Below are 20,895 nucleotides of genomic sequence, written 5' to 3'. Positions count from 1 at the left end.
CAGCTGGGAACCACCTCTCTAGAAATAGTCTTCGGAGAGTCTTCCTCAAACGCCCTGGAGTAGAATCTTCTGCTAAGGGGACCGCTTTCTACAGGCAAGCCCGTGGAGCTACTGTCGCTTCTGGAACACTTATTTCCAGTCTGTCCCTTCTGCCTTCCCCAAACTGGACCAGCTCTTCCTCTAGTTTGCTTGAAATGATCTGGTTTCCATTGGCCAGAGATCTGTTGCTTGGCCTGCGGCATGGAGCCGATTGAAAGGAAAGTGGATGGGTTGGTTTGAGACTTGACTGTTGAGTTTCCTGGTGGCTTTTATTGTATCACCTCAGATTCCCCTGTTAGTAAAAGGAGAGATTTATGTTTAAGGTGAGATTTAATACAAGAATAGCTCTTTGGTTTGAGTGAAATGGAGAGAGGGAAACTGTCATTCATCCAACATGAAGAGATGAGGGCTCTTATGGAGGTGAGTCTTCCAGTTACTGTACTGGGAAAATACTGTCCTAGAAGGGACATATTTCTTAAAACAATGTTTTTTCTCTCTCCTTATTGAGTAGACATATTCTGTTTCTTGGTCCAGATACTTAATCTGAAGGCCTGTTTTCACACCACGTTGTAATACGATCTCAGAATCCGAGACTGGATAGGCTTTCTGCCCCCCCGGAGGCTCCCCTGGTGGCTCCAATGCAGGAGACCCGGGTTCAATCCCTGGGGTCAGGAAGATCTCCTGGAGAAGGGAATGACAACCCACTCCAGTACTCTTGCCTGGGAACTCCCACGGACAGAGGAGCCTGGCGGGCTATAGTCCGTGGGGTCACAGAGAGTCAGACATGACTGAGAGACTGACATTTCCACTTTCACACTTTCTGCCCCTGGAGGTACTGGTACCTCCCCCACCCCTTAAAATACTTTTTCTTTCTTCTCTCTGTCACGCTGCCTGGTGTCATTCTTTGCTTGTGTATGCTTGTTTCTAGCACCATTTTTCCTCTGGTTCTTAACTAGAGTGTGGATTGCGTGAGAGTCAGTGTTATGTGTAAAATAGGAGTGGAAGTTGGGTCTGAATGAGGGTATTGAGTGAATCTCCTTAGTTAAACATAGTTGACTTAAGGCTGTGAGACTTCTGTTTAGTTTTCTTAGAGATTATTTTTGGCTTGCCTCCTGCTCTGCGTCACCGAGGTGTTATTTCGGGTTTGGGATGAGATAACTTGGGTGTAGTCCCCATACCTGGCTGAGCCTCACAAGACCCAATCAGAAAAACTGGCCGCCGCTCACGACTGTCAGACGGGGCAGGAAGGCCTGGTGCTCCCTTGTAACTGCTCCCGTCTGAGACAGAACTGGGGTCCAGCCCACAGGCCCCTGCCCTCAGCCTGCTGCCGCTCCCCACGTGAACAACCGCAGTAATAGGACCAGCTGACAAGGAGACTTTGAGCTACCTGAGTCTCTTTATTTATTAGTGACCACACAGTTTTCTTTTTTAATGACTTAGTGAAGTGTCAGTTGCTCAGTCATGTCCGGCACTTTGTGACCCTGTGGACTGTAGCCCACCAGGCTTCTCTGTCCGTGGAATTCTCCAGGCAGGAATACTGGAGTGGGGCCCTATTCCATGCTCCAGAGGATCTTCCCGACCCAGGGATCAATCCCAGGTCTTCTGTGCTGGCAGAGCCGCCACAGAAGCCCTAATGACTTGGGGCCTGGGTCGGGGGGGAGTTCTAACTCCTGCCCCACCCCCTCTGCCTTCCCCCTCTTCTTTAGACCCTGCCCAGAAAGAAAGCATCCTCAGAGGTGACTTCAGAGCCCTTGCCCTCCCCACCTTGAGCTAAAGCGCCATGGACTTAAGGTGCTCAGAGTGCAGAAAGAAGTCAGCTCTCCTGGGTCAGCATGTGGGCCAAGAAGGCCCGGGTGGGTAGAGAGGCCGAGGCGGAACACTTGTGCCGCAGCCGCTCTGGGTGCTCACGGGATGGCACCAGGTGGCAGGGTCCCAGGTGGCAGGACCTCAGGGCGGGGGCCGCTCCCTGCTCAGCACGGCCCCCTGAACAGGCGGGGATGAGTAAAGCAGGACACCAAGGCCGTGGTGGGTCCCCTGGAGCCCTGAGGTCAGTGCCGCGGGCGTGGCGGGGTGCATGGCTCTGGCCACCCAGTCTCGAGGGCAGCTCACTGGATGCAGCCATCCGTCCCCAGGTGGACGTGCTGATGTCCCTGGGCCCACAATTCCCATCAGCGTGGGGCCGCCTCCTGCTGCCTACGCAGGGGTAGACAAAGGGGTCTCAGGACGAGAGCCGCTCTGATGGGATGGGACCGGGCTTGGAGATCCTAGGGGTCCCGGGCCCATCGGCTTGGCAGGCACGGCAAGCCCGACTGGGCGAGGCACTTTCTGGCCGCTGGCCCGGCGCCGGGCGGGTCCCCGGCTGGGATTAGACCCTCTTCAGCTCTGCCAGTTGAAGGCCCAGCACGGTGCGGAGCGCGGGGGATGGAAAGCTGAACTGAGTCGCTTTCAGTCCATTGTCGACTCGGGGAAGCTCAGGGATGAGGCAGCAGGCCGCTTTGAAATCTCCTCGCACGAGTGAACAGGACCCCCATAAAGCCTGAAAAGGGCCCCGGCTGCTTCTCCAGAACACAATGACCAGCGAGGGGCTGGCCACCCTGCTGGGGGCTGGGGAGGGGCGCAGCTTGGGTGGGGGGGACGGGGGTCACGGGCCGCCTTCAATAGACTCCAGAAGGTTCATTAGACACAAGCCTGGGGAAGCCTTGGTCTCATTTGCCACAGAACCGATGAAGTCCGGGGACCTCTGCCTGAGGCTGGGGAGAAGCTGGGCTGCGTGACCTTGCCCTGAGCGTGTCCAGGGAGCCTTGGGGGCCAGAAGGCCAGGGCCTGCTGCCCACTGCTGGTTCCCCACTAAGCAGAAAGTCCCATTAAAAATGGCTGGGGATTTGAGTCTTCACACAGGCCTCTGAGAAGGCCGTTTTACGAGCCTGTTGTTCCAAAACCTACATTCTCAAAAGAAATGACTTTTTTTTCTTTTTTGAAAGCTAGACTCCCAGCCAAGTCCTCAAGCCCAGTCCTTGGGCAGAAGGATTGTGGGGCTGGATACACCAGGAGCAGCAGGTTCCTGCCGCCCAGGTGTGGCCTCTGTTAGGAAGTGAAAGTCGGGAGGCCAGCGTGGAGGCGATGATACCCTGACTTCTCTCTCTGCACAGAGCTGCTTCTGAAGTCTGTCTGCTCAGGGCGTCACAAAATCAGCCCAAGATGCGTTTCTCACAGAGGGTGGCCCAGGTCATTTTATTTATTTTTATTTCCTCTTATCTTATTTATGGGTTTATTCTGGTCCCTGGGGAAGGCATCTGAGTGAACTTCACATAGTGCCTTATCTTACAAACCAGCCTTTTGATGTTGGCTGTGATCAGAGGCCGCCCTCAGAGTGGTGGCCAAACAGAAATGCAAGTGGACACGTGTGCACGTGAGCCCGCTATTTCAAAGCTGCCGGAAAGAGACATTCAGGTTAGGCCAGGCATGGCCCAGTCAAAAGGCTAAGCTAATTGGCTCAGCTTAAATGGCAGCTAAGTGGAGTCCACACTTCAAAACCATGCTCCCCAGAAACAGCTGGACCCGGCAGCAGGCTCGTTAGCTAAAATGTTTATAATTAAAGGAGACTGCTCAGGGACCAAAACTTGGGCGCACATCAGCTCACAATCCTGAGAAGCCAGGGAACTGATCACAGACTTTTATAGAGCCTGGATGAAAAGAAGAGAGGCCCCCTTCTGGAATGAGGGGCTGTTTTGGAAGAAGATTCTTGGCTGTGGGGAGGAGGGGGGTGGATTAAAGCCACATTTCCTTGAAGGCGCCTGGTAAGCCTCTGAGCTGGGTTAGAAGCTCCCTTTTCTGCGCTGGTCACAGGTTTTCTCGCCGGCAGCCAGATCCTCCACCTGCCCTGGGTGCACGGGGCTGCACTGGGTGTTGGTCACAGAAGTGTTTCCAGAATTCATTTGTTCTTCTGCCTTCAAGTGACAGAAGGCCCGTGACGTGCTCCCCCACCTCCCTTTCTAACTGCCTCCCCAGTTCACCTTTCTGTCTCCTGCTTTATACGGAAAAAGAAAAACGGGTACAAGCCTTACCACTGCTTTTATCTCAGGAGGCAAGGGGTGAGGGGCAGAGGCTGCCAGAGGGCGCTCAAGGTCAGAGCCTTGGAGGAGCGGGTGGGGCCCCTGTGTGCCTCACAGGGAGATCCTGGCGTGTCCAAGAGTTGCTGGCAGGACGTGAACCTTGTCTTGCAGTCCTGGGGCAGCAGGAATTGGTGAGACCAGCATGAGACCCAAGCTGTGGGTCCTCACTGTCACCTCCACCCCACAGGGGATTTTAGGTGGGGACAGGGTAACCACCCAGGCTTCCAGGGGCGCTAGTGGTAAAGAACCTGCCTGCAATGCAGGAGACACAAGAGATACGGGTTGGATCCCTGGGTCAGGAAGATCCCCTGGAGGAGGAAATGGCAACCACTCCAGTATTCTTGCCTGGAAAATCCCATGGACAGAGGAGCTGGTGGGTTACAGTCCTCGGAGCCACAAAGAGTTATACCACAGTATATATGCAAGGAGCCCAAGGTTAACCAGTTGGCTTTCTTAGACACAACTGATGTTCCACCACCATTAACAAGCCAGGGGCCCAATGACAAAGAAAATGCCAGAAAAAAACAAAAGAAAGAAAATGCCAGAGAAAGGGAAATAGCCAAGCAGCTCATTTCAACATTTGCTGCCTCGAAGGATGATTCAGTATGCAAACATCTGAACCCTGAGGCTTTTGTAAATAAGTGGCTTCCGGAAGGAAGAGCAATGGGGATATATAATCACACCTTGACCATCCAACAGCTTTCAAGAACAAAAGTCTTTTAAAAACATCTTCGCAACTCCAGGTCCTGTTTTCAATGAAGACTGGGCAGAGTGGAGGAGGATGTGGTGGTGGTGTTTTTAAACCTCTTCCATTTGCTTTCCAAAGGATATAAAGATGGGGGCTTCCCCTGGAGGTCCAGTGGTTAAGACTCTGCTTTCCAATGCCACGGGTGCGGGTTCAGTCCCTGGTCAGGGAACTGGGATTCCCCCATGCTGCAGGGTGAGGCCAGAAATTAAAAATAAACAAACACAACACTGTAAATCAACTGTACTTCAATTTTAAAAAATAAATGAAAATATAAGGATAATGTAAGGGTCTCTACTGCCTCCCAATCTTTGCTCAGAAATCACCTTTGTGGCGACGACTTCATTGACAACCCCCCATTTAAAACTGCAGCTCCACACCACCAGCTGTCCTTGCTCCCCATTTCCACAGTGCGTTTCATCATAGTACTTACCACCATCTAACTTACCACGATGTTGTTGTTTAGTTGCCAAGTCGTGTCTGACTCTCTTGCAGCTTCATTAACGGCCTGCCAGGCTCTTCTGTCCAAGGGATTTCCCAGGCAAGAAGTGCTGGAGTGGGTTGCCATTTCCTCCTCCAAGGAATCTTCCTGCAGGAAGATCCCCTCCCAGGGATCGAACTTGCATCTCCTGCATTGCAAGCAGATTCTTTACCACTTAACTTACTATAGATTTTGCTTTTTATGTTAAACTTGCTGTGTGTTCCACTCCATTAGAACACAAGCTCTATCTGGGAGTCATCTGCATTTTTTATCCCCTCCCTTCACTGCTGTCTTGCCTGGAGCCTAGAATAAGCTCTGGCACATAGTAGGTGCTCACTTAATTTTGATGAATCACGAAACCCCGGAGTAGGGGCTTTCTCTTTTATGCCCACCTTGGTCATGGATCTGAGAGTCTGATGGTTAGCGGCAGTAGGGTTTGGAGCTGAGGGAAGGGAGGAGGCCAGGGACGCCTGCTGGTGACTGATGGGAGGAAGACCTTCAGAAACAACCGGGGGGTTGACTGTTGGAGAATTCTGCACCCGTCCACCAGCCCGGCTTAGTCTTCTGTGGGTCTGGTCCCCATCCTTTCAGCATCGCCTGGTGTACTTTAAGGCTCTGGCCCCCCGATTCAGGGTAATGCACTGCGGTGGTAGCAGATCACTGGAGGAAGCAAAGCGTCTCAGTTTCCTGCTGGGGGACCCTCCCTCCGCGTGGGCCCACTCCTAGGACCAGAGCGCGGACGGGAGCTCTTTCCAAGTTGGCCCTCCTGCCCCGAGCTGGAGCCACTTCCAGAGAGGCCTGAGAGGCAGGGCGCCTGCGTCTTGGCTGATGTCCCCTCAGAGTCCGTCATGGCGCGCGGGGGTGGGGGCGGGTGGGCCCTGTCCGTCCTCGGTGGGAGCGCCAAAGGGCGCGTGCGCCGAGGCGTCCTCGTGAGCCGGTGGGCCCTGTCCTTCGTCTCCCTTAGAGATGGCGTCCCTCCCTACCGCGTGGGGAGTAAGAAGCAGCTGCAGAGAGAGATGCACCGGAGTGTGAAAGCCAACGGTCAAGTGTCCCTACCTCACTTCCCGGTGAGTGCGCCTGCGCGGTGGGGGAGGGGGAGCCTGCTGGGGGCGGGGCCTCGGGGGGGGTCTGCGGGGGGCGGGGCCTGGGGGGGGTCTGCGGGGGGCGGGGCCTGGGGGGGTTCTGCGGGGGGCGGGGCCTCGGGGGGGATCTGCTGGGGGGCCCATAGGGGCGGGAGTGCGCCTGCGCGGTGGGGGGAGTGGTTCTGCTGGGGGCGGGGCCTCGGGGGGGTTCTGCGGGGGCCCATGGGGCGGGAGTGCGCCTGCGCGGTGGGGGGAGTGGCTCTGCTGGGGGGAGTGGCTCTGCTGGGGGCGGGGCCTCGGGGGGGTTCTGCGGGGGCCCATGGGGCGGGAGTGCGCCTGCGCGGTGGGGGAGTGGTTCTTCTGGGGGCGGGGCCTCGGCCGGGATCCCGTGGGCACCGGGCCGGGAGTGCGGTCTCCACAGTTGGTCAGCTCTGGGAACAGGAGGAAGGGAAGGCCCACCTGAGAGGTGCGACGGGGTTCACCGCGGTTTAAGCCAGTGCCGGGGACCTGACCATGATCTATGCGACCTTCTCCATTTTCTCAACAAAAAAAGAGTTCCCTAAGAGAAAGAAACCAAGAGGTTCTTTCCCAGAAACCAGGCCCTGAAGGGTGGAAGGTGGCGCACGCTTTGCGTTGGGCGGCTTTCTGTTGGCTCCTTCTCCAGAGACCAGACCGGCGCCGGGCGCATCGTAGGTGCCCCCTGCGCTCTTGGGACTGAACCAGGAGGCTGGCGGGTCTGCCTCCTGCCAGGGCCGGTTACATCCCGGGACCCTCTCCTCGTGTTGCCGCCTGGCTCTGTTACTTCAGTCAGCGTTCCTCTTTGTTTTCGGCCATTTCTGCTCCAAAGCCCTGGAGGTCTGTTCCTCCTGTTTCCAGCCCCAGAACATGGTTTTGTGCCTGCCTGTTGAATCTGCAGTCAGTGTTTGAGGATCCATGACTGCTTCTTCTGTGCTTGAGACGAGAGGCCAGTGGGGTGCGGAGGGCTTTTCGGGGACCTCCCTGATGACTTCCAGGTCCTGCACGCAGGGGGCCGCTCTGCCCCGTCTAACTGCTCCTTGGGGAAGGGAAGAGAGTGCCCAGCTCAGAGCAGCATCTCTATTTCCGAGTCCTTCCTGCCAGCTGCAGAGAACCCAGCTGGCCCACCGGTTATGTCGCAGGTAGAAAGTCAGCCCGTCGAATTGCTGGTCCCATGTTGCATTAGTGTGCAGACTGTTGCAACTTCTCTCCGAAGCTCCTGGAACAGTCCAGGGCACTCAAATTTGTGAAGATAGCTTTTCTGGGGAACTCCAGCGCCCCCCTTCTCCATCACCGTCTCCTCACCCCAGTACAACAGTATGGATGAGATGTATATATTTTAATTTGGAGGAGCCAAGGGGCTGGGGGGAGTTCTGTGTGTTTAAGAAAAGTTCTGTTACCCAGGCTTATAAATTACATGATTTTTGTCCTGGGGAGTGCAAACCGGCCTTCTCCAGGAGGCAGCACTATGCTGGGGGGCTGCTTGGAGCCAGCCTGGGTGAGAACGGCAGCTGTCTCTAGATGGGCCCTCCCCTCCCGGGGTCTTGCGGCTCAGCGGTTGCCGTGGTGAGGCTCAGTTCATTGCTGAGGAGGGGAGATGCTGGCCTCTGCAGGTTGGCTTTCTGTTGCCCCCCCCCCCCCCCCCCAAAGAAAAGGGCCAAAGCAGGAGGGAAGTGAGGGGAGGAGGCAGAAGGACCAGGGGTGGGGGGGGGGGGGGTGGCTCAGGACGACAGGAGGGGACAGAGGGCCGGCAGCGGGGGTTCTCTGTCAGCTGCTCTTGGCACTGTTCTGGTGCCTTTTTATATTCCGTACTTGACTTGGAGATGTTCCCTTTTCCCTTGATAGATCAGCTTCAGGCAGCCAAACTCAGCAGTGTTCTGCTACTAGCCTGCAGCAGCTTTCTTCATTTTCTGTACAAAGAGATGGGAGGAGGGGTGGGCCAGAATGAGGGGGGTCGAGACAGTGTTAGACAACACCACCTCAAAGGTGCACAGTGTGCGGCCAGGGAAGAAATTACCACTGCTTCTGATCTGGGCCCTGTGACTCCTTTTTTTTTTTCCCTTTTGCTCCCCCCTGCCTCCCTTCCAATCTTATTTTTTCAAATTCCCAACTCCCTTTCTGTTTAGGCTCATACTTTTTATTCCTTGAGTTGCGCTCTCCCCTCCCCATCGCAGAGAGCCGCCTTTTTTTTTGATGTTTGACAACAGTCTTTGAAGATTCTCAACTTCAGAGTAGCGACTGATGGGCTGGTTGTACTACAGAGGGAGCGCGCGCGGCCTCTCGGAGTGCGACCAACTGCTCGTGCCCACGGCGCACGGCCGGGGACCATGGCTCTCCATGAGGCCACGGCGCCGGCGCATAAAGCGGCCACGCCGCCCGGGCCCCGTACCGCCCAGTCTCCACGCAGCTGTGGACGTGGCCGCGTCCTGGCACCCGTTCCCCGGCCCGGGCAGCCCCCTGACCGCGTCTACCCTGTCTCCTCCCCACGCCCCGCAGAGAACCCACCGGCTGCCCAAGGAGATGACCCCCGTGGAGCCTGCCGCCTTTGCGGCCGAGCTCATCGCCCGGCTGGAGAAGCTGAAGCTGGAGCTGGAGACGCGGCACAGCCTGGAGGAGCGGCTGCAGCAGATCCGAGAGGTAGGCGCCACCCTGCCCCCCACCCGGATTGGGGGGGAGGGGGCTCCTTCTGACCCCCCCTCTCCCCGCTGCCTTCCCTTCCAGGAGGAGGAGAAGGAGGGCTCGGAGCTGGTGCCGGGCTCACGGGAGGCGGGGCCTGCGCCGCACCCCCTCTGCCTCCTGCCATCTAGCAGCTATGAGGAGGACCCGCAGACCATCCTGGACGACCACCTGTCCAGGGTCCTCAAGACCCCCGGCTGCCAGTCCCCGGGCATGGGCCGCTACAGCCCCCGCGCGCGCTCCCCCGACCACCACCACCGCCACCACCTGCAGCCACACCGTGCGCTGCCCCCCCCCGGGGGCCCCTTGCCCCCCGCCGCCATCCCGGCCAGCTGCTCCCTCCTCGGGGCCAGGGGCTTTGTGAGCAGGCAGACCACGAAGCATGTCCACCACCACTACATCCACCACCACGCCGGCCCCCGGACCAGGGACGAGGCGGAGGCCGAGGCTGCCCCGCGGGCGCGCTGCCCCTGCCCAGTCCCCGGGGGCGCCGACTACTCCTACTGCACCAAGTGCAGGAGCCACCCTGGGGTCCCCGAGCCGGCGGGGGCCGCCCAGCTCGGGTGAGTGTCCCTGTAGGAGGGGAGGACGGCGGGGACTTGGCGGCAGGGAGGGGTGGGGCGGCGGAGGGGGTCAGGAGGGGCTGAGATGGACGCGCTCCTCTGTCCCCACCGGCAGCCGGGGCGGTGCCACCACCAGACGAAGTGCGAGAGGCTCCGAGCCGGGCCCTGCTGCGCCCGCCCGGGAAGCCGGGGCCCCCGGTGGAGTGGGGTCCCTGCAGCCGCCTGGGGAGGAAGGAGACAGGGCGCAGGTTGTGTGGCAGTGGGTGCTGGAGAGCGAGCGGCCCGGCAAGCCCAAGCCCCACAGGTAAGCAGTGGCCCGGCCTGGCCCAGGGCGCGGGGACAGACTGCGTCTGCGCGGCTGGAGCTGGGGGGGCGGTGGGCGCTGCCCTCCCCGCGGGGACTGCTGCACTGAGACCACAGAAGTGCCGCGTCCTGGCAACGCAGGGTGGTGTTACAGCCCAGCTATTTTTTTTTTTTTTCTCTCCGGAGGCAGGATGGAGAGCTCTCTGTTGGAGTCATATTTTCCAGTTTTTCTAACCCCATTTCTTTCCTTCGGCTTCCTCTCTGCCTTCCTCCTCCAGCGCCCAGAGCACCAAGCGGGCCTACCCCACAGAGTCGGCCCGCGCGTCCCCAGCCGAGCGGGCCGGCCGCCACCACCTGTGGGGGGGCGGCAGCGGGCACCCCCGTGCCGGCCCCCGCGCCCACCCGGCGTGCGCCCAGGACTCTGCGGCGCCTCCACCGGCCCCGCCTGACACGCTGGCTCAGCTGGAGGAGGCGTGCCGCCGGCTGGCCGAAGCGTCCAGGCCCCCGAAGCAGCGGTGAGTGGGCCAGGCCGCGGTGGTCAGCGGCGGGGCCGGGTGGAGGGCCCCTGCCTTGAGGTCCAGCCGCTCCGACGGGCTCACTGGGATCTGGGGAGTTGTGCCTGCAAGGAGAAGGAATCTCCCAAATTCCTTGCAAATCCCGTTCCCTGAGGAATGTCCTAGTCAGTCAGGGCTGTGAGATGAGCTTCGAGGAGCCGTGACCCGCCAGAGACCCAGCGCCTGCAGCCCTCGGCCTGGGTGGGCAGCATGCCGTCCCGGGGGCCCAGGGCTCAGTGTGGCTGGGCCAGGCACCGGGGAGCTCCTGTCCACACAAAGCTGGGGTGAGGCTCCCCCGGGGGAAGTCAGAGGTGGGGAAGACTGGCTCTCTCTTCCGCTGGCCCTGGGCTGGGGCTTGCCACTCATCCTTTCTGTCCTCAGGTGCTGTGTGACCGGTCAGCAGAGGGACAAGAGCCACCCCGGTCCCGGGGTGCCGGGCGCGGCGCCCTTCTCCAGCCCGAGCCCCGCTTCGGAGGAGTGAGTGTCGTGGCCTAGAGGCGCTGAGGTCCACCCAGAGGCTTTGTGTTTTCAGGGTATTCACGCCAGGGGTTGCAGTTTTTGAAAAGTTTTTAGTCTATAAAATCACCTTGATTTTAACATCCAAGACAAGGAACAGTAAACTGAGATGGTGCCATAGATCAGGGTCTGGAAAACCCCTGTCCATACAGAGGAATGCATGGTGACTTGTTAACACATAAGTGTTCCTTCCTGAAGTGGTGGTTGGCTCAAGGTTGCAAGCTTAGAGCGAAGCCTTTAGCTTCTGGCTAGAGAGCCCCAAATGCAGATGAAAAAGTTGTTCCTGTTCATCTGGAAGGCTAGCGGGTTGAACACGTCTGTGCAGAACTGAGCAGGAAGGCGCTTCTTCCCTGTGCAGAGACAGGCAGAGGGCCCATCCTTGCTGCCTTGGGGGGCCAGGGGCTGGGAGGTGGTGGGAAAAGCATCTCCTGGCCGGTGCCCCAGTCCCTGTTGTCGAGTTACACTCCTGTGACTGGACAGGGGAGCCAGGCTTCGTTTCATTCCAGGATGGTGTGTGGAAAAAGTGGTCAGCTACAGAGATCTGAAATGGTCTAAATCATTCAACTGTCCTTTCTTAGTTTCTCCATCATGAATAGCGTTCAAAGTGAGAAAAAAAAAAAACCTCTACAACTTTTTAATTGGTTGACCTTAAGTTGACCAGCTGTCTGGGCCTATGGCTTCTTTTTTTTTTAGCCATTCTGCAAAAACTCAAGTTGCAGTAACTGAGGGCTAATCCCCACACAGCCCCCTGCTTTGACCCTGGCATTCCGAGTTCACGCCATCCCTCGGTAGAGGCAGAAACCACAGACTCTGGTTGGGGCGAGTGTGGTGTCCTGGTCACTCTGGGAGGATTCTTATCTTTTGGGGCAAGTTCCCTGTGGATGCCCCCAATGGACATGGCTCTGTGCTCCCGTTGGGCAGCGCACACATATCTGCACAGATGACCGGGGGAGGACCGTGTGCCCACCAGAGGTGACTCCCCTGACGCAGGACCCCTGCCCAGTGCCCTTGGCACACGCAGCTGCAGCCTCACCTCTGAAGACAGTTTACAGACCCCCTGGGCGTGTGTGTGCACTCTGACCACTTTCAGATGCTGGACTTGCGGCTTTTCGGTCTCATTTTCAGCCACAAGGAGCCCAAGAAGCTGGCAGGGGTGCACGCGCTCCAGGCCAGCGAGCTGGTGGTCACTTATTTCTTCTGCGGGGAGGAGATCCCCTACCGGCGGATGCTGAAGGCCCAGAGCCTGACCTTGGGCCACTTTAAGGAGCAGCTCAGCAAAAAGGGGAACTACCGGTGAGCATCCCGTGGCTTTCCTCTTCTCCGGAGTCGGTTTGCTCAGAACCAAGAGCCAGGGTCACCTCTCAGCCCCCAGACCTGGAGGGGCCAGGTGGGTGGGCTGCCAGGGGCTTCGCTCTTGTCTCCATTCCTCCTCCTACCCCACCCCGCCATTCCTCCAGGCCCCCTCTCCCCATCTGCACAGTGCAGACCACACCCTGGCGTGCCAGCCTCGGGCGTCCTTGGTCACTTTCCTCTCGCCTTGTCGGGGTCATCTGGAGTCCTAGCTGGCCTTGTCGGCTGCCTCCATCCCAGAGGAGTACATGGGTTGAGTCCCGCTGTGTCCCGGGTGCCATGTGCAGGGCCAGGACAAGGAGTGGGGAGCACTGGGGGACACGGGTCAGAGAGGAGCCCAGCTCGGGCGCAGAAGCTGCCACCCCAGGGCCCCCCTGAGCTAGGAAGGGAGTGTGAGAACTTTAGCATCCCTTAGCAAGCGACCTGCTGGGTGCACACCATCTCTGCACCCGGTGAGCCCACCTCCAGGGCCCGAGACCCCTGCCCTTCAGAGCAGGCCCCCCACAGCCCAGAATGACTTGGTTTGCAGGGAACGGAGCAGGGCTTGGGGCCAGGACCATGCAGGTGACGGACCACAGGCCTTGGGCCAGCTTGGGGTCTTCCTGGTCCCACCTGGGCAGAGACGGTTCTGGCGATGAGCAGGGGAAGGGGGAACAAGCCTGGCTTACATTGCTCAGACCCAGGCAAGGGTAGCGGCACAGGTGCCCCTCCAGGGACCCATCAGGGTCTCAGCTGTGGCACGGCTGGTGACCTGGGGGGCCCGGAGCATGGCAGCCCCCACTTGGGCACTCCGGCCACATCTGGCCTGGATCCTGTCTGTCCCAGGCATGCTCAGTGAGCCAGGCTTTGAAGCCCCAGCTCTCCTCTTAAGGCACGGACTCTGCACGCACATTCCTTGCTGATTGGATCAGGCTGTGGTGAGCGGCCCTCCCTGCCGCCCTTCTGGGCCGGAGCCGACCCCTGGTCCTCTCGGCAGCGGTGGGGGTCTTCTCAGCCCGTGTGCTGCTGCACTCACCTTGCCCCCCGCCCCCCCCCCCCCATTCCCAGCGAGGGCTGGGCGGGGAGCTGCCCTCAGAGGCCAGATGCCCGGGAAGCAGGGTGTGAAGCAGGTTGCAGTGGTGAGAAGCCAAGAGCTGTGCCTTTGAAGTCTCGGGGTAGGGGGAGGCCGGGGCCACACGCAGGAGGAGGTTGCAGTTATGGACCCAGTCACCACGAGTCTGCTTAGAGAAGCCCAGAAGCCACCCCGCTCTGCTCCGTGCTGACCCCGAGGGCTGTGGGCCTGGGGTGCCGGGGGCATTGGAGCCTCTCCAAGGAAACAAAACTGTTGTTTCCGCTCACCCCCCCATCCACGGTGCCCTGTCTTGGGCGGGCAACCCAGGATGGGTGTCTGCAGCGCTGACCCCCCGGAGCCAGGCCCGGAGCCTGGGGAGTCCAGCGCCTTGAGTCCCTGCAGCGTCCCACCGTGTCTAGCCTTATCAGCTGTGTGAGTACTTGGCCTGCCTGCACTAAAGAGCAAGGACATTTAGCTGTAACCCAGGGGGATGTGGAAAAGCTTTTTAAGGAGAAAAGATAAAAAGAGAGAACTGCTGTAACCCCGAGACACAATGACAGGTTTTTTAGAAGCTGTTCCCCTCCCCCGGGGGACTTTGACTCCCCCACCCCCAGCAGTGGCCTTTGGTGCCTGGGATGACAGCCTTCAGGGCCTAGTTCAGTCCATCTGAGGGGTCTTGCTGGCCGGGCACAGGGGAGGCAGAGGACTTGGTGTGGCGTCCGGGCAGGGGCGCCAGTGGGCGGGACAGCAGTCGTCTCAGACGTGACCCTGCTGGGGTAGGCTGGCCATCTGCGCCCGTGCCATCAAGCGGCTTCAAGAAGGAAGGCTGGGGTGGGACCCAAGGAGCTTTCCATCCACACAGAACAGGTGCCTTTGGCGTCTGACCGTGCGGCAGGGGAGCGAAGGGCCCGGGGCAGAGAGGAGAGTCGCCGGGGTCTTGGTGGCCCCGTGAAGCAGGGAGCTGCCCACCTCCCGCCGTGGCCACAGCGGAAGCAGCCAGTCCTGTCCCCCGGCTGCACCTGAGCCCCCGACTGTGCCCGAGTTGGGTCCGGCACTGGTGGGTGGGGAGGAGCTCAGGTACCGGCCTCCTGCAGGCTTCACAGGGTCAGATGGCTGAGTCTGGGGGCTCTTTGAGGGGCCCTCTCCCCAGGCTGCCCCTGCAGATGAACGCCAAGCATGCTTTGCCCCCACTCCCCCCCCCCCCCAGGGGAAAAAAAAAGCTGGTGAGAAAAGCAGCTCTCCATCAGGCGACAGCCCTGGACTGAAGGCTGCAGCCTCAATGCGATGGGGGGCGAGGGAGGGGGGCATGGCCACTGCCTCCTGGCCGCCTGCCTGGCTTTGCCCTTCACCCAACCCCCCAACCCCGGGCGGCTCTCACGGCAGATCCCAGCGGCGATTTCCCTGCCAGCCCCATGCAGCAGCGTTCTCGAGACCCCTTGGTCCCTCCGTGTTGACAAAGACTTCTCAAGCCAGGTAGAAAGTGCAACTTCACCAAGCATATGTTGGGTTTTCCCGTTAAGGTATTACTTCAAAAAGGCGAGCGACGAGTTCGCGTGCGGAGCCGTGTTCGAGGAGGTCTGGGACGACGAGGTGGTCTTGCCCATGTACGAGGGCCGCATCCTGGGCAAGGTGGAGAGGATCGACTGAGTCCCGGCCCAGCCTTCCTCCGCCGGAGCGAGCACAACCCTGCCCCACGAACGAAGTGCAAACCGGTGAAGACGCTGAAGGCGGGAGGAGGGCGGGGCCGGTCTTCACCCTTCCCCGGCGCTGCGTTGAGGAAAGCCGGAACTGCTTATAGAAACGTGACCACTCGGCGCCGGCGGAGCTGACTGTGCCCGAGAGGCTGCCGCGTGTCCTGTGTGACCGCCCGGGCCGTAAATCCAGCCCCAGCTCACCTGGCCAGGAGTCCCTGCTGGTATTTATTGAACAGGCTCCCCGCGCCCAGCGTGTGGACGCGCGAGAGGGAGTTTTGTAGTTCTCTGTCACCCGGAATTAAGCTCCGCGTGAAGATAAGACTGTTCGGGGTGGCGCCCTGCCGCCCGCACACGCGGAAATTGGTGCATTTTCCGCCCACCGCCCCGCGCTGCCCTGTTTTGTCATATAGATCTGGAGGCCTGGTGTGGCGGGCCTGTCAATGGGGTGATCGTTGGGGGGAAGGAGCCTCCCTGGGGCCCAGGTTCATCCTGTGACTTCTGGGGCTCCCCATCCCCACCCCACAGCCGACACTTGCTGCAGCCGTGTGGCTCGACTTGTGCTTTTATGGAAATAGTGGTCCTTGGCGTTTTTTACAGATTACTCTCTGGACCCCAGCCGTTTTGGAAGCTCCTCACCTCACCCCCGCCCTGCAAAGAAGTGAACACCTTTGGGAAGACTGGCCCCATCACTCTCCCTCCAGTCACCTTCCTGTGTTGGCGTTGGGGTTTTCACTTAACTTATATCTGTGCGTTCTGCCCTCCTTCGTCCCCTGAACCCACGTCTGTATATATTGTATGGAGAGAGTATTCACCCACTGTCTCTCAGCTCGACCTTGAATCAGTACAGTACCTGTACCTGCACGGTGCCCGCGCGCCGTGTGCCGCCCTGTATTGAGGGCTCAAGCTTTCCCTTGTTTTTGAAAGGGGTTTATGTACAAGTATATTTTATGCCTTTTTATTACAAGTCTTGTACTCGACGACTTTTGCCATGGCATTTTGTTCTACTTATACTGTAAATTATGCATTATAAAGAGTTCATTTAAGGAAAATTACTTGGTACAATAATTATTGTAATTAAGAGATGTAGTCTTTATTAAAATTTTATATTTTTCAAAATATTGACCTCGTCTTTGAGTTCGTGGGGTGGAATTGGGAGAGTGGCACCCTTTGTACATCAGCACCTTTGCCTGATTTTGCCCTGGCTCGAATCCATGTCTCTCTGAGCTGGAGGTCTTCTTACCCGACTGCAGTTTTGGAAAATGATTTCTTCAAAGTCACCGGTTGCTGACTGGCTGAGGGTCTTATGGAGGTGCAGGTGTGGACAGCATCTCTGAAGTTCTCCCTGTCTCCCACCTGATTCATCAGCCTCTTCCTCCCACCTGGCCGGGCAGGCACAGGTGACGAGGGACTGGGGTAGGGTCCTTCCAGGAGCACTTGCGTCTCAGGTGATGTGTCGGGGATGAACAACCTCGCGATGGTGAGCAGATCGTGACTGCCCATGGGGTCAGTGAACCACCTCTGTCTCAGTGCCCATCAGCCACCCTCCTCCAGCTGGGTAGACCAGATGGTTGGGTGAGGAGCGCCCACTGCTCATGGGATGGTTCTCTTGTTGGGCTGCTCTTCATCCAACAAACATCCCCACCCCGTGCATAGAGCACTGAGGGTTGGGCCATGTTTCAGATCCCAGAGAGCAAGTCCATGTGGCGGCGTCCTAGGATGAACCCTTTCTGAAACAAGGGGGAGATATGTGTGTGGGGGAGTAAATTAGGAGTCTGGGGTTAGCATACACACATACTATATATAAAATAGATAACCAGCAAGGACCTACTGTTGCTGGGCTTCCCTGGTTGCTCAGATGCTAAAAAATCCGCCTGCAGTGCAAGACACCTGGGTTCAGTCCCTGCGTCGGGAAGATCCCCTGGAGAAGGGAAAGGCTCCCCACTCCAGTATTCTGGCCTGGAGAATTCCATGGACTGTACAGGTCGTGGGGTCGCAAAGAGTCAGACATGATTGAGCAACTTTCACTTCCAATATGAGGAATGAAGAGATTCAAGCTGGTGGATGTGGCGGGGGACCTCTTGATTCATCATGTAAGAATCATGAGTTCCGACACCGGCTTGGGGTTCGGAAGAACCTGAACCCCCGTCCCAGAGCCACTGCCTCGGCGGGAAGCTCCCAGCAGTGTCCGTGAGGCAGAAACCAGATGCGACCGACCGCTTGTACTCACTCTTCTCACTGTGAGAGCCGGCTCCTCACCCGCGGAGGGAGCCGGCCTCTAGGCTCCTCGAACCCTGACTTTGCAGAATCAACTGTGCCTTCCTTGGACGAGTGGGTCTATGACTTTATTCGAAAATTCCAAAAGAAAAGGTAGGATGCAAGACCTCCCTCCTCCAGCCCCGCCAGGTCTCCACTGGGAGCTGGTGCTTCACAGCCGCCTACCCCAGACACCTCACCCCAGGGAGGCCCGGGGTGCTGGAGGGGCACCCCTCTGGTGCTTCGCCACCTCCCCTTTCTAAGCGTCAGCTGCCCAGCACGTCACCTACCTCGTCTTCATTTCCTGGGTGTTTCCAGAAGCTCTGGCCCCCTTTTCTGATTGATCGCTCCCCAGTTCATCAGAGAAGTGCACAGACCATGGGCCCGAGTCCACCCTGAGCTGGCGGGAGCTCGTGCAGCTCCTTCCTCACTCCCTGGATTAGTATTAGGAACTCCACCCCCCCCCCCCCCATCCTGCTGCAGCCTCTGGGCACTGGCGTCCCCCTTCCCCTGCCCTGGCACAGAACCAGGAGAGGCGGGGGGCACCGTGATGACTGGGGAGGCAGAGACGTTCCATCCGGAGCCTGGCTTTGGCCCGAGCACATCTAAGATTTGTCTTTATTACATTTGAGCTTAGACCAGGGGTCCCAAACCTCCAGGCTGCAGACCAGTACCTCCTGTCAGATCAGCAACAGCATTAGATTAAAGATAAAGCGCACAGTACACGTAATGCACTTGAGTCATCCTGAAACTTTCCCCTGTCCATGGAAAAACTGTCTTCCATGCAACTGCTCCCAGGAGCCACAAAGTTTGGGGTTGCTGCCTTCCACAGTACCTGGAAATTCTCTGTAACCCCTCACCCGGGGGAGGGGGTGGTTCACGGGGGAGACTGGGGCTTTGCATAAAGGACCCTGTTTTCTTCTTTTCCATCCCCAGGATATGTTGGGGTTATAATCATATTGCTAAACGGAAGGAAATTGGAAGTTACCCCAGAGAAAATATTCCAGTCTATTTGAATAATTAGGTAAGATTGGGCTTTTTGCTGAGGTGGGTTGGTCTTTTTGTAAAAAGATCCTGTGTGTGTGTGTGTGTGTGTGTGTGTGTGTGTGTTGGGGGCTTTAGCAGAGACCTGCCACAGACACAACTGTCCACCTCGTCGAGGACCTGGTTCCGAGGGCATAAGGCCCCGGCTCTAGCTACGTCGACTCCTGACTTCTCCTAAAGGGCTCATCTGCTCGAGGCCTTCGCCTTTGTCACTCTCTGCTTGGCTATCAGGATATAAAATGCTTGGGAGAAATTATGGATTTTCCGTCTCTAAAGATTTCCAGGTTGAGAAGATGACGTCCACGGTCCTCTTCAGGTCTGGAGGCTGCACCGAGACTGTGTGAGCAGTTCAAGTCTCTCCCTCCAGGGAATTCTGAGTTTGGCACAGGCCTGGGGGATTCTAGTGTTTTCCAAGGGAAGCGATGGGCTACCTGGTGGCTGGGGGGCAGCCAGGGCTGGGGGCAGGGGAGTCTCCTGCCTCTACGGGAAGGTTTCTGTCCTGGCAGGGACCGCATTGGTAAAATGAGCCTCGGCTCCCAGCCCTGACCAGGCAGTGGGCGCGCTCTCGGCTGTCTGTTTCCAGGAGGGTAAAGTCTTTTGCGATCGCCAGTTATGTGGTTGGTTTGTGAATCATTGTGGAGCACTTGGCCAGGCCGAAGACAGCAAGAAGCAATTAGTCCTCTGATCGACACGGTTTGTCAACATAAAAGGTCTGGGCTGAAGGGCCGCCAGATGACACCCACTGCTTGGCACGCCCGCGATGGCCACAGGCCTTCGTTGTTTATTCCTCCTGCCCGAAACCCCCAGGGGGTGAGAGAAGGGGGAGGGGCCAAGCTGGAGGTGGGGCGCAGCTGCCGTCCATCTGAGCCCGCCCGCCGCCCCCCGAGGAGCAGCGCCCCCTCCCCCTGCATTAGGGGTCAGGGCTGCTGGGGCCACCTGCTTCCCACTGGGCCAGAGGCCAATTATCCAGATGGAGGGGCAGCCGGGTCCCCAGGGCAGGGACAGCGAGATGCGAGAAAGGGGCTGAAGCGAAGCAGACACGCGGATGCTGAGGGTCAAAGGTCAGCTTTTTGGTCTGAGCTGCTTAGAGTTTTCCTTTTTTTTTTTTTTTGCTAACCAGAGAAATAGTCAGGGTAGAAAATTTGAAAAATACATAGAAATAAACCCCCCCCCCACCCCATTCATCTGTAATCTCACGGCCCGAAGATACCAACTGATAATATTTTGTTGTATTTCTTTCCTGTATATGGCACGCTCTGTTGCTCAGCATTCCGAGCATCTGTTTTTGAGGATAAATTCCTACATGTGTGAAGACTTTTATTGTTTCAAGCAGTGTGTGTGTGTTAGCTGCTCAGTCATGTCTGAGTCTTTGCAACTCCGTGGACTGGAGCCCACTAGGCTCCTCTGTCCATGGCATTCTCCAGGCAGGAACACTGGAGAGGGTTGCCATGCCCTTCTCCAGGGGATCTTCCCGACCCAGGGATCGAACCCATTTCTCTTGAATTGCAGCCCGAGTCTTTACCATCTGAACCACCAAAGAGGCTCTGTGACCGTTTCTTCAGACTGCCTGGTTGCCGCGCAGACCTGCCTGGACTCCAGTACCTGGAGCTCCTCTTCCAATGAGAGGCCGCAGAGCAGTCCCTTCCGTTTGAGGCCGACAGCAGGCCAAGCCCAGCAGAACCTGCTGACCCCCCGCCCCCCGGGACCTGCAGGATTCACTTCCAGCCCTGAAGGAAGGGCTTGTGGTCCTGCCTGCCTGCCGCACCCCTTACCTGTCGGGAGGTCCTGCTTCGGGACCACACCTGCCTCATTCGACAGCCGCTTGCTGGGGTCCCTGGCCCCGAGTCTCCCACTCTGCACAACCCCTGGTGGTGTCTTGTGTCGGACCCTGGCTGATTTCCACCCTCTGGTCCCCAGCGCACACAGCCCTCCAAGCCACCTCTTCCGAAGTCTCCGTGCACAACACCAGTGGGCTAGTTCTCTCGGTCATCCCCATGGTCACTGTAGCTGGCTCTGATCCTTGCTGGGCCTCCTGGAAGCAGCACCTTGGTTTTCCTTTGGGGAGCACTCAGTCACACAGACGGCACAGGATCTGACCAACTGATACATTCCCCTCTCTGGCATCGAGACTGGTTCAGGGATGGGCGTGAGACTAGCGTGGGTCCAGCGAGAGTCAGCCTTGGGACTCAGGCCAGGAATTCAGAGAGCACGGCACTCCCTGTCTGCTGGGGCCTCTAAAGTGGAAGGACAGAACCCTCGAGAGCTTCGGGAGACCACACCGAGGGGAGCCCACTGGGGCTGAAGCCAGAAGAATTCAGAGCATCAGGAGGAGGGGCTGGCGGCGGAGGGGGAGACTGGCCAACCTCTGACGTCACTGGATCCTCATATCCAGCTGCCCCAGACTTCCCTGGGAGCCA

At 58.3% G+C, this 20,895-nt stretch overlaps 1 protein-coding gene and 1 long non-coding RNA gene across 5 annotated transcripts in view; one reads left to right on the top strand and one right to left on the bottom strand.

Moving 5' to 3' along the window:
• AXIN2 (axin 2) overlaps positions 1-16,297 on the top strand; it is a 28,240-nt gene extending 11,943 nt beyond the window's left edge. For all 4 annotated transcript variants that reach the window (XM_070480122.1, XM_070480119.1, XM_070480120.1 and 1 more), the window contains exons 4-11: positions 6,342-6,444; positions 8,971-9,111; positions 9,196-9,713; positions 9,829-10,017; positions 10,295-10,531; positions 10,952-11,047; positions 12,212-12,379; positions 15,008-16,297. In XM_070480122.1, coding sequence (XP_070336223.1) covers positions 6,342-6,444; positions 8,971-9,111; positions 9,196-9,713; positions 9,829-10,017; positions 10,295-10,531; positions 10,952-11,047; positions 12,212-12,379; positions 15,008-15,134 — 1,579 coding nt within the window. In that variant the 3' untranslated portion in view covers positions 15,135-16,297. The remainder of the gene's footprint in view (positions 1-6,341; positions 6,445-8,970; positions 9,112-9,195; positions 9,714-9,828; positions 10,018-10,294; positions 10,532-10,951; positions 11,048-12,211; positions 12,380-15,007) is intronic.
• LOC139039217 (uncharacterized) lies at positions 4,094-6,206 on the bottom strand. Its single transcript, XR_011492537.1, has 2 exons — positions 5,345-6,206; positions 4,094-5,084 (listed from the first exon to the last, which is right to left on the bottom strand). It is a non-coding gene; the product is annotated as an uncharacterized lncRNA (long non-coding RNA).
• Positions 16,298-20,895: the final 4,598 nt, after the last annotated feature.

Source organism: Odocoileus virginianus, chromosome 17 (assembly GCF_023699985.2).
Source record: "Odocoileus virginianus isolate 20LAN1187 ecotype Illinois chromosome 17, Ovbor_1.2, whole genome shotgun sequence".
Lineage (NCBI taxonomy): Eukaryota > Metazoa > Chordata > Mammalia > Artiodactyla > Cervidae > Odocoileus > Odocoileus virginianus.
This window is presented reverse-complemented; position numbering and strand designations above follow the sequence as displayed.